The sequence below is a fragment of the Myotis myotis genome, unplaced genomic scaffold, assembly GCF_014108235.1.
Source record: "Myotis myotis isolate mMyoMyo1 unplaced genomic scaffold, mMyoMyo1.p scaffold_m19_p_3, whole genome shotgun sequence".
In the NCBI taxonomy this organism is placed as follows: Eukaryota; Metazoa; Chordata; class Mammalia; order Chiroptera; family Vespertilionidae; genus Myotis; species Myotis myotis.
The window spans coordinates 164,228,550-164,240,747 of record NW_023416335.1 but is presented as its reverse complement, the minus strand read 5'-3'; the positions used below and the strand labels follow the sequence as shown (position 1 = coordinate 164,240,747).

General features: G+C 45.5%; 1 protein-coding gene across 6 annotated transcripts in view; it reads right to left on the bottom strand.

The window, feature by feature from the left end:
- Positions 1-9,327, bottom strand: part of FMNL3 (formin like 3) — a 79,033-nt gene extending 69,706 nt beyond the window's left edge. For 3 of the 6 annotated variants that reach the window (XM_036298149.1, XM_036298150.1, XM_036298153.1), the window contains exon 1: positions 8,272-8,678. In XM_036298149.1, the coding sequence (XP_036154042.1) occupies positions 8,272-8,397 (126 nt within the window). In that variant the 5' untranslated portion in view covers positions 8,398-8,678. Of the gene's footprint in view, positions 1-8,271; positions 8,679-9,148 lie in introns of those variants that run through there. The other 3 variants (XM_036298151.1, XM_036298154.1, XM_036298152.1) reach the window with 2 other exon arrangements.
- Between the last annotated feature and the right edge of the window lie 2,871 nt (positions 9,328-12,198).

Here is a 12,198-nt window from a genome sequence, read left to right as displayed (position 1 = left end):
ATTCTTCTTTCTTTTTCTTTTTTTTAATGCCCCACACTGGGGATCGAGCCCACAACCCAGGTATGTGCCTTTGACCAGAATCGAACCCGAAACCCTTCAGTCTGCAGGCCAATGCTCTATCCACTGAGCCAAACCGGCTAGGGCTATAGGATTATTCTTTATTGTGTGAGGATGGCCCAAACACCTTAGGGTGGTTAATATCCCCCCTCCCTTCAATGTGATAAACAAATCCTCACTTGTTTCCCAATACTCCCTGCTGGGACAATACCTCCCCCCACCCGCCCCACCCTCCCGCCCCACTTGAGAACCACTTTAACTTAAAGAAACAGAGGTGCTATAGTGGGTACTGTATAGGGCTCAAACATTTACTTGTATAACCTTTATAGATTACAAAGTTTCTTCACTATGTTTTTTCCTACTTTAAGCTTCCTCTAGACACTGTAAGGTAGGTATTATCATCACCCATTTCATAAAGGATGAAATTGGCTTAGGAAAGTTCTAGGTTTTGCCCAATCATTCAGTAGGGAGAGGGGGGAAGGGGGAGGCTATAAAGCTGGATCAGAACCCAAGTCTTCTGACTCCAAACTGATACTCTTTCTTTCAAACCATCCTGAGCCAGCAAGAGTCTCACACTAACTACTTCCACCCAGAATGGATTTTTTTTTTTTCAGGTTACATGGGAAACCGTGGGAAGATTTAGGGATTGGCTCCCCAGCTCCCTACATGGAAGCTGGGAAAAACTGAGCAGAAACTAACTACTTTAAGCTGTAGGCAGTTCTTGAAACAAGGTAACAGGATAAAGTACCCAAATACCAGCTTACTTAGAGAGGGATGAGCAATTGGAGGAGGGCTATGACATTCTCTAGTCTAGATCTGAATAGAAACGAGCAAGCAGGGGAAGAGAATACATACATGCCTTCCCTGTTAATATTTGTAGGCACCCAGAGGCAAAACTACCAACCCAACTCCAGCCCTGATGATAATGCTAAGTTAAAGTGGTGGTAAAAGAGATGGGGAGGGGACAAGGGGAAGAGATGAGGACAAGAATTGAACCATCACGGGTATACAATAGCCTAAACTGTTCCTTTCTGGCAAAATTTGTCACATAAATAAATCTGTTAGCTCCTTGCAGTTCTGAACATTACTTAGAACACCTTTCAAGAAACTCAAAGTACTTTATAAACTGAAAAGAATATGCATATTAGTAAAGTTGTGAGGTGATAGAATACAGAAAGGATAAGAAAATCTGAAAAGCAGATTCTGAAAGATTTTTGAAAAGAGAAGCAGAATGGAGGGTGGGAGGCAAAGACAACCCAAGTATCTCAGGGACAGAGAGGCAGCCTTATAGCTCCACATCTTTCTTGGGGGCTCAATCTCCCCCATGAAAGGAAAACAAAATACCAAGATGTGGCTCTGCTGAGGAAGGCAAGAGAGAGACTAGAAACGGGAACTCAGGAATTCTAGCTGCCCAGTTCACCTCTTTTCTGGAATCCACTTTTCTTCATCATGGATGACAATCTTAAAATCCTCAAGTTCCCATCTGGGGCTGTTCTAAGAAACGCCCCTAAAATATCCAGAGAGAAGCGAGGGTGGGGGGAAGCTGTGTAGAGATAGCACCCTATCTTATCTTCAAAGAAAAAGGTCCTTCCTCTTCTCTAAAGTGCACTTCCGAAATGGAATGAACCCCCGGCCTTTCCCTGGCACTGCTTCAGTTCAGCTCAGACTTGGTAGAATGTATCCCTAGAATGGAGGTGACCAGCCTGGCCGACCAGATAACACATGAACTTCAGGAAGCAGCACTGCGGTCCGCTCGACCACTACAGTCAGTTCCAGGGAGGATAGTGTGGTCTTGACCACAGAACAGGGCCCTGGCTCTAACTAGCCGTCCCAGGCAACCTCAGGGGCAGGGAAGGATCTGTGGTCTCGTTTCCTCTCCACCTTGGCTTCTTTTTTCACTTCAGTGAAGATTAGCTCTATTTCCACCGCCCCCAGGTCCTGCTCTCACCAGCTGTAGCAGTTGTTTCCCCACAGAGAGAGCTATGAAACGCTGGTGTGGCTGCCACCTGGACTGTCCTAGCTACAGAAAGAGACCCAACAAATCCTGAGTTAAAAGAGCTTTTTCATCCCAGATAAGCCAGCAAGGAGAATAAATTTTAAGGGACAGGAAGCAGTTTCAAGAACACACAGTGAATACACTGTTGGTCATTTTATTATTTTTTAATCTTACATAGTTATATGAAAGAAATATTTTATAATGGAAAAGTGTAAAAAATGTATACATTTATTATATAGAAATATATATATATAATAAAATCCCAATAGAGAGCAAAGGACACAAACAATGGCCAAAACACCTATGATGAAATGTTGATAGAAATGCAAAGTAAAACAAGATATCATTTCTCATTAATGAAATTGGCAAAGATTTTTAAAAATTAAATCATCTAGTAATTGTTAGTTTATAGAGAAAGGAAGATACTGACATTATGAGTGAAAAAGCAAACTGGTACAACTTTTTTAGAAGGCATATTTATCAAAAGCCTTTAAAAAGCATATACCCTCATAACCCATAACTTGACTTCTCATAATTTATCCTAAGAAAATAATCATAGATGTACACAAATGTTTATACACAGGATATTCATCACAGTGTTAATAACAGTAGCAAAAAGAGAGAGAAAAATATAAGGCATTAATAAAATATGATATTATAGAGTACTATGCAGCCATAAAATTATGATACTGAAGAATATTTAAACAAATGAGAAAATGCTTAAAATAGTAAAATAAGCCTGGCTGGTATAGCTCAGTGGTTGAGCATCAAACTATGAACCAGGAGGTCACGATTCAATTCCTGGTCAGGGAACATTTTTGGGTTGTGGGCTTGATCCCCAGTAGGGTGTGTGTAGGAGGCAGCTGATCAATGATTCTCTCTCATTGATGTTCTATCTCTTTCTCCCTCTCCCTTCTTCTCTCTAAAATCAATAAAAATATTTTTTTAAAACAGTAAAATAAAAAGTCAGCTTATAAAACAATATGCATAGTATGATCCTATTTGTTAGAATACATATAAGTACATCAACATGTTAATAGAAGATAGTGAGATTACAGGTGATTTTTGTTGCTATTGTTAATCCTCACCAGAGGATATTTTTCCACTTATTTTTAGAGTGGAAGGGAAGGGGAGAGAGAAACATCGTTGGTTGTCTCCCACATGTACCCTGACCAGGGCCAGGGATCAAACCTGCAACCTAGGTACATGCCCTTGACCCGAATCGAACCCAGAACCCTTCAGTCCGCAGCCTGATGCTCTATCCACTGAGCAAAACCAGCTAGGGCTTAATTCTCTTCTTTATACTCTTCGATATACTTTGTACTTTTTTATATTTTGAACTTCCAAATTTGCTTAATAAATGTGTATTATTTTCATAATCAGAAGAATCCTCCTCCCTCTCTTTGAGGATACTCTTATACATTATTCTCTTTTTAGAAAACCATTTAGAAATATGTATTTAGGTACTTAAAAACATATCCTACAACCTGGCATGTCCAATTTCGGGTTTCTATCCTAAGGAAAACTCTAAATAATGAAAAGTCTCTGTACACCAAGATGTTCATCACAACTTGTTTATGATGGCAAATAACCTAAATGTCCAACAATAGGGTGAAACTTAAGTAAACAATGGTCCATTCATTTGATGGACCACTGTACAAGCATTTTAAAATGTTTACAATGATTAGCCTGGGAAAACTAATAAAATAACAACAAAAACACCCCAAACTGGAGATTATATAAAACCTTACGCAGAGAAAAAAAATAAAACATTTGGCTGCATTTGGCAAAGGAACTAAAAAAAAAATATGGATGATTTTCTTCAATCTTTTCTTCTAATTGCCCATACTTTTTTTTAGAGAATATTACTTTAAGAGAAATAGGAAACAAATCTAATCTGAATCTCCTTCTGAACAATGGAAACATTTCCAAATGACAGGGAATCCATTCCACCAAACCATCCTCACACATACATACACACTCCTCCCCTAGTCTAAGGCAGGGTCACATGGGAAGGTCAAGCTCCTCTATGTGGCCTAGGGTCTTCTCACTGATGTCTCTCCCCTGCTGCTGCTGTCAAGGGCACTTTCCCTCCCCCGAGTTCTATTCCAGCCTGAACTAATTCACCAAAATCTCCAGGGCTGGAGGAAAAATTTCCACCATGGCAATTTGGAACTTGATATTTAGTCCCAACTTTTCCCTAGTCCCTTTCTGTTTCAATGAAGGTCCGTCAAGGCCTCTTAGACAACTAGCACCCAGACCAGCTTAGCATCCACATCAATGCCACACTTACAGCAAAACCCCAAGTCACCAAGGAAATGTGAGAGGAGGAGCCGCGGCAGGAACAGCCTGTCACACGACCCCACCCTGATGCCGAGAACCTCCTCCTGAGGGATATTCAGGGCTTTTTCTGGTGTCAGAATCTTTAGACTCTGTTTCAAGCCTAAGTAAGTCAGCAAAGAGAAAAACTGTTATCCTTTCAATGCCCTTACAGTCCTCTACCTCCCCTTTCTAAGGAAATGCTGGTACTGGCCAGAATGCTAGCTTCTGAGTAGTAAAGGGTGGACTAGAATCTAGTCGGTACCAAAACACAGACTGGTGCTTTATCAGACCAGAGATCAGCTCTCATCCCGGTGTTAATAAAGAGGAGCCCCAATAACTACCCATCCTTAGACTTCTCAATACTTAACAGAATGGAAGCTGCTGCTCAGACTTCGGGGGGGTGGGGGTGGTGGTGGTAAGAAAGAATCCAAAAGAAACAGCATAACAGCAGCCTTGCAACCTTTTTCATATCAAGGCACCTAGAAAACAATACTATTTGTACAGTACACAGGGTATGGTGGAAGCCAGATGGAACCAATAAGGGGCCTCAGCTACACCCAGGGATGAAGGGGGTCAGTAGGGAAGTCCTGGGCTGGGTTAGGACTCCTGGGATCAATGTCCTGAACAAATCACCTCATGACCTCAGACTTCGAGCTCTCCAACCTCAGCTGCAGGCTATGGCTCAGATCATGTGTCTGTATCAGAAAGCTGGGAGCCTGTGGTCTTGACTCAGCAATGATGCAACTTCCTCAACCAGGGTGCTTTTCAGGGGGGTTTCCATAGATACACTGGGACTGGGGAAGCCCTCCATCTAACAGAGCAGACATATCCTGAGACTGGCTTCATCAGATTTCTAAACTTAAAATCCCAATTTGGGAATACAAGTGGTCTCAGATCTAAGTCATTGCTAAGAACTACATATTTAAAATTACTACTTAGTGAGCATATAGTAGATGCAGACTTTGCTAAGTACTTGACTTCCAGTTTCATTAAATCCACATAACAATCTCATGTGGCAAATACTATTATTATCCCTATTTATAAGAGGAAACTGGGACTCAAAGAGGTTAAATAACCTGCTTGAGGTCAAACACTTTTCTAACTATAGACTAGAGAGCCAGTATTTGAGCCCACTTTGACTTGAAAATCCAGATGCTTCATCACGACACCAGCATGTCACCTCAACAAATCCCCCAAATACTATTTGGCTTTTTCTGAAAGCAAATCAATTATAGTAAAACTGACAACCTTGGGGGGAAAAGGATGAAAAAGGAGCAGCTTGTCTGACTCTTGTCTTGATTGTCTGACATAAGCAAGAAAAGCAGCTGCCCTGGCTGGTGTGGCTCAGTTGGGTGAGCATCATTCCATGCACCTAGAGGCCGTCAGTTGGATTCCCAGTCAGGGCACATGCCAGAGTTGCGGGCTTGATCCCCAGCAGAGGGCAGGCAGGATGTAGCAATGTTTCTCTCCCTCTCTCTCTCTCTCTCTCTCTCTCTCTCTCTCTCTCTCTCTTTCCCCCTTCCTCTCTCTCTAAAATCAATTTTTAAAAAACATATTAAAAATGTTTTGTTTTTTAAAAAGTAGCTAATCTATATTGAGTATCTACTAGGTGTCAAGCTCCTTACATACGGCTCATCTTTTTTTCCACAATACCATAGTATGGGTATTATTAGCTCCAAATTACAGATAAGTAAATCTATAAAATGTATAGGTGCGGCTCAGACTGGTTAAGACAATTGCTAAGATGAGCCCTGTTTTTTTCTACTACACTCTGTTTCTCCTGACTTCAAGAAATACACACCTGAAACTATTCCAGGGTCAAAGAGCCAACAGCTAGTATTGTTCCTGAAGGATAGTTATATAGGGCATGTTTCAGTAGCAGAGGAAAAGATATTTAAGAGCCCCTAGAGAACTCAAGTCCACAAGAAAGCACGATTTCCCTGTGTTGGAAAAGTGATGTAAAACCCCCTTCTCTCTTAAGACAGCTAACTAGCCCTGGCCTGCCCTGTTCCAACCCCCATCAGCAGCAGCTCAGGCACACAGAAACAAGACCAAAACAAAAGCCACAAGGAAACAAATCAAAACTTTATACCGCAAGGAAGGCTTGCAAGTGGGTGGTCCAGTTCCCTGATTAACCTGGGTTTTCTGGGTGCTCTGGCTAGTAATCACATGCATTTTGTGGATATTAAGCCATCAACTTGCCAACTAAACAAATTTATCAACCAAGCTCCAATGAGGACATGATTGATTCTGGTTCTGAGCTCTCACAACAAACGGCCTGGCAGCCCCTACCTAAGGCAGCCCCCTACCCAGTCCACCTCTTTCTCTTTCTTTCTCTACTATTTCAGAGGCTACATCATGTCAGCTCACTGGGGGTTTTCACACCCCCACTGGCGTGTAGATTCCCTCCCACTGTTTTTCCCAACAGTTGAGCTCTTGTTCTCAAGGGCACCAAGTCCCAGAGATGGCCACAGCACATTAGTAATCACTGACTCACCCCAACCCCCTTAGGAGGCATGGGGAAATGCAGAGGGCCGCAGGATGTATGGCCCAGGTCCCTTTGGCCCTCTGCAAAGCTGTGGGCAGAGAGGTGCCAGTAACACTGCTTCCCCTCGGCACCCCATGGATGCTCTCTGATCTGGCTGTGGTGCCAGTGGGCTGATGTCAGGCTCTGCACCATCAGAGAGACCAGGATCTCCAGACTGCTCCACTGATGCCAACAGATCTAATCTCACCATTCCAAGGCAGATGAAACCCAATAAGGCTGCTAAGTCCACAACTTATCCCTTCTCATAGGCAAAGGCAAAGTCAGCCCTTCAGGTCATACCAACAGTAACAGCAGCATTAACACTGCCTCTTAGAGAGTTCTTTGAGGAACTGGGAACTATTTCCCCGGGTCCTTTATTTTACCTCTGTTAGTAAATATTCCATCACCTAGTTCACTTTCTTTCTCCAAAACTTCATTTTTAGCTCCATCATATTTCTGGCTCCATCCCAGTGATACCAGCTCCAATCCTCTCTATCCACCGAGCCACCGGAATCAATGTCCAACTCCCATACCAAAGGAGAACCCCAAAGTCAGCTCTAAAAACTCATCTGTACAGATCATCTGAGAACCTTACAGAAAGACTAAAAAGGAACAGGCAAAGAACACAAATCAGCCTACTAGGGCTTAACATAAAAAGCAAGGGGGAGGTGGAGGGGAGGCAGGAAGGTTTGTGTATTGTTTCAATTGGAAAAATACACTAGTGAAATGGCTTATCCACATGTTCAGCGCTTTTAGGCAAATCCGCTCTAACTTTGCAGGATGCCTGCAGGCCGTTCTGAAAATGAGTAGAATGGCATCACTCTTTATTCCACCTCCTTCAAGATCTGCCAGTCCCCTCCCCGTTCCCCGTAACCTCCCCCAAACATCTGGTCCGGGCTGGGAGTGGGACCCACTCCCTGGAAAGCCTCCATATTAACACGAGAGGCAATCTCCCCAAGCGGAGAGCCCTGACTGAGGCTGAAGAGTGGCCCGGCCCGAGCTTCTGACTTTCCCCGCACCAGCCAGAGGCGAAGGAATGAGAATTCAGGGGCCTGGGGACCACGTCGGGGAAGTGGGGAGGGCAGCCGGAGGCGGGTGGGGGGCAGGAGGAGGAAGTCCGGATCCTGGGATGGTCCCGGGCTGGGGACTCCCCTCCTAAGTGTCCAGTGGCTGAGACCTCGGTCCCCGAGGGCTGACGGGCCAGCCGGCCGGCGCTGCTCAGAGGCTTCCAGGAAGGCGCTGGGGGACGGGGTCTGTCGGAAGCCCTGGCTGAAAGGGTGGGCCAGCGGGGGAACCGCGGCCAAATCCCACCCCGGCGCTGCGACCTGGGGGGCGGTAGGAGGGGGAAGGGACGGGGCTCCGCTCTCACCAGCACCAGGGCGAACCTCTCTTCCAGCTCACAGGGCTCAGGCATCGGCATCTTGCCGGGCGGCGGCAGCAGCGAGACCGAGGGCGGTTCGCCCGGACCCCCATCGGCGCTCTCCAGGTTGCCCATCGCGGCGGGGCCCCCTTGGGGGCCTCAGCCCCCCACCTCCACTCCCGGGGGCCTTGGGCTCGGCCGCTCGGTCCGGCTCTTCTCTCAGCGCCGACTCCCCGTCCTCACTCCTCGGCCCGGTCGGGGACGCCGGGGGCTTCTCGGGGTTTCGCAGGCGGCCGCCCGCAGCGAGGGCGGAGGCCGCGCAGCGGACAGCGGCTCAGAAGCTACCGGCACGGGGGCCACGACTCTCGCTCACACCGCGCCTCGCCTCTCTCGGCGCACCAACCCGGCGCTGCCCCTCCCCGCCCCCCGCGCTCTTTCCCTTCCTCCCCCACCCGCCCCCCCTTCGCTTCCTCCCACCCACTCCCTGCCGGGACTCTGGCTTCCCCCCGCGAGCGCCGACTGGAGCCCGCTCGCCGCGCGCCCCATTCATGCAGGCCCCGCCTCCCGCCCCGCTCCCGCCTGCGCCTGATTGACGGCCGCTCCTGCCAATCACCGCGCCTCCCGCCCCCCGGCGGCCTCGCGCCTGGCACCCAGCGCGCCCTGGCGGCCCCGGTGCGCATCTAATCACTGCAGTTGCGGAGCGTGTGGGGTGTCGGCTGGGACCGTTGGAAATGGACACTCCCCCCCCCCCCCAGGAGCTCATAAGGTATACAAATCAGTAAAATACAGGGCAAAGTATGAAAAGGTAACTACAAGAGAAGTAGAAATAACTAGGGGGAGAGAGTACATCTGTCAGGAGTCTTCATAAGGGAGATCATATCCGAACCTGACGCTGGATAATGAGGAAGACGCTGACCGACAGAAACAGGTGGAAAGGCATTTCGGAGAGAACCGCAGCACAGTGCAGAGGTCGATATGGCTGGATGTGAAGCTGGAGGGGCAAGAGAGGAACGCTGTTCTGGGCTAAGACTGACGGTGGGTCATTCCCGGTGACGGGATGGACCTCTGTTTTTCCTGCCAGCCGGGCCTCCGTCCCTCTTCCTCCAGCGAGAGCGCTCCATTTCCTTTCAGGGAACCACCTCTTCCCCGTGCTCAGTGCATTAGAACGGAACTTCACCCTGACCCCAGGGGCCCCCATGACTCAGGCCTGGCCAGTCACGGGATTTTCTTCCTCTACCTTCAGAGATTGTTTTAGGAATTGACACTTGACCCACACCCAGAATATGACTCATTTCTAAGGCTTTCACTGGAGCCATCAAGACAGAGGCACTCTCTTTCCAATGGGGTTGCTGGCTGGTTAGCAGGTAAATCTGGAGCTGCTGGTGGCCACCAGGCCACCACCCATCGCTCCTCAAGCCTGAGCATGAGGCCAATGCGGAGGAAAGCAAAGCTAAGACGTGAAGACAAAGTCCTAGTCGCATGCTGAGGATCCACATCAAACCATGAAGTTAACACCTGGACTTTTTATTCATTTATTCAAGAAACACTTACTGAAAAGCTAATTATATGTCAAATACTGTTCTAGGCAGTGAAGATACATTGGGAACAAAAAAGGCATACATCGTGCCCTCTTGGAATTTACATTCTGGGTAGGAGGGAGGTGGACAATAAATAAGTAATAAAATATACAGATGCTAGTGATCAGTGTTAATAACAATAAAACAAAGGGGATAGAGGTGGGAGGGGGTTGAAATTTTAAATAGGACCATCAGAGAAAGCCTCACTAATAAGAAAACATTTGCATAAAAATCTGAAGTGAAGGTGTAAGCCATGTGGCTACCTGGGGAAGAATGACCCGGACAGGGGATGGCTGAGGGTACACTGTGCCTGGTGTGTTAGGAACAGCAAGGAGGCCAGTGTGGCTGGAGTGTAATGAGCAAGGAAAAGAGTAGAAACCGATGAAGTCAGAAAGGTAACCAGAAGCCAGATTGTGCAGGGCATTGGAAGATGTTTTAAGGACTTTGGCTTTTCTCTAAGTAGGTTAGGTAGCCATTGGAGGATTTTAAGCAGAGAAGTCACATGCTCTAACTTACATTTTAAACAATCATTATGGCTCTTGCATTGAAAACAAACTGAATAGAGGCATGGGCAGGGAGACCAGTTAGAAGACTATTAAAATGATACAGGTGAAAGATGGTGGTGGTTTGGAGCAGGATAGTAACTGTACAGGCAGAGAGAAATGCTCAGATTCTTTTTTTTAACCTCTAAATACTTCTGTATTTCTTAAAATTGAGAACATTCTCTACATAACCACAATGCAAATGTTTCAAAATCAGGAAGTTACCATTGATAAAACACTATTATCCAACCCACAGACTTCATTCAGATTTTACCCGTTGTCCTATTTGTCTTCTGTAGTAAGGATTTTTCAGGTCCAGGATCAGCTGCTGCATTTCAGTGGTCATGTCTCTTCAGCCTTCCTTCATCTGTATCAGTCTTTTTTTTTTTTACTTTAAAAAAAATTAATCTTTTTATTTTGGTATCGAGATTTACAGAAAAGATGCAAAGATACAGAGTCCCAGTATATCCTTCACCTGGCTTCCTTTAATAGTTACATCATACATTATATATTTGTCAAAACTAATAAATGAATATTGGTGTATAAGTCTTAATCCTCCTTTCTTTGTTCTCCTCAATTTTGACACTTTGAAGAGAAAGAGCCAATTATTTTGTAGAATGTCCCTCAATTTGTATTCATCTGATACTTCATTAGATTCAGGTTATGCATAGGTAGCAGGAATACCCCAGAAGTGATGCTATTTCTTCTCATTGATCCTATCGGTTGACAGGCAATTGTGACTTGTTCCCATATTGATGATGTTAACTTTGATAACCAAGTCCTGGACATGTCTTCCAAATTTCTTTACTTAGTTACTTTGTAATTAATGACAAACCTGTGGGGAGATTATCTGAAGCTATGTGAATATCCTGTTCCTTATAGTACATTGATGGCTTCTACCTGAATCAAATTATTATGATTGTCAAATAGTGGTGTGTTTTTCTTTAAAGAAGATCTCAGCGAGATGAAGGGGGTTGGGGAGGAGAGAGAGAGAGAGAGAGAGAGAGAGAGAGAGAGAGAGAGAGAGAGAGAGATTTGAGATAGAAACATCCCAAACATAACCCGACTGAAGATCAAACCCACAACCTGAGTATGTCCCCTGACTGGTAATTGAACCACCACCTTCTGGTGTACCAGATGACGCTCCAACCAATTGAGCCATACTGGTATCATTCCTTCTGCATTTATTAATTAACACTTTACCATTGGGTCTTCCCTTCTCCCTTGTTTATTTATTTACTTCTGTCAAAATGGATCAATGATTCTGATTTTATTCAATGGACTATAATCCATTACTATCATCACTTATTTTGATGTTCAGATTATCCTAGATTTGGCCAGTGGGAGCTCCTTCAAGCTGGCTTCTGTGCCTGTCATTCTTTGAGCACATTCTTACTTCTGGCACAACATGGTCTAGGCTTATTCTCCCAGCCCTAGGCCTGAACGCAGTCATTTTACTGAGGACCCCTGTTAATGGGGAGTGATAATAGAACTCAAGATCCGGAAACGAGCTGTGCTCATTGCCACGAAGGTGTCATTGCTTATGTCCTGTCAATGGACAGAGTGAGAAAAATAGCCATTTTGTATCTTTCTTGCCTTTCACCATTTTATATTTATAGCTCCTTTCTCTCACCATGAGAAACCTGGCTCCCCAAGAAGCTCAGTATATTTATTCCTTTGCTCAATTCTACAGTGCACATAAATTTCCTTCAAAATTACTATTGACAATAAACCTACTGCCCTAGCTGGTTTGACTCGGTGGATAGAGTGTCAGCCTGCGGACTGAAGGGTCCCAGGTTCGATTTCTGCCAAGGGCA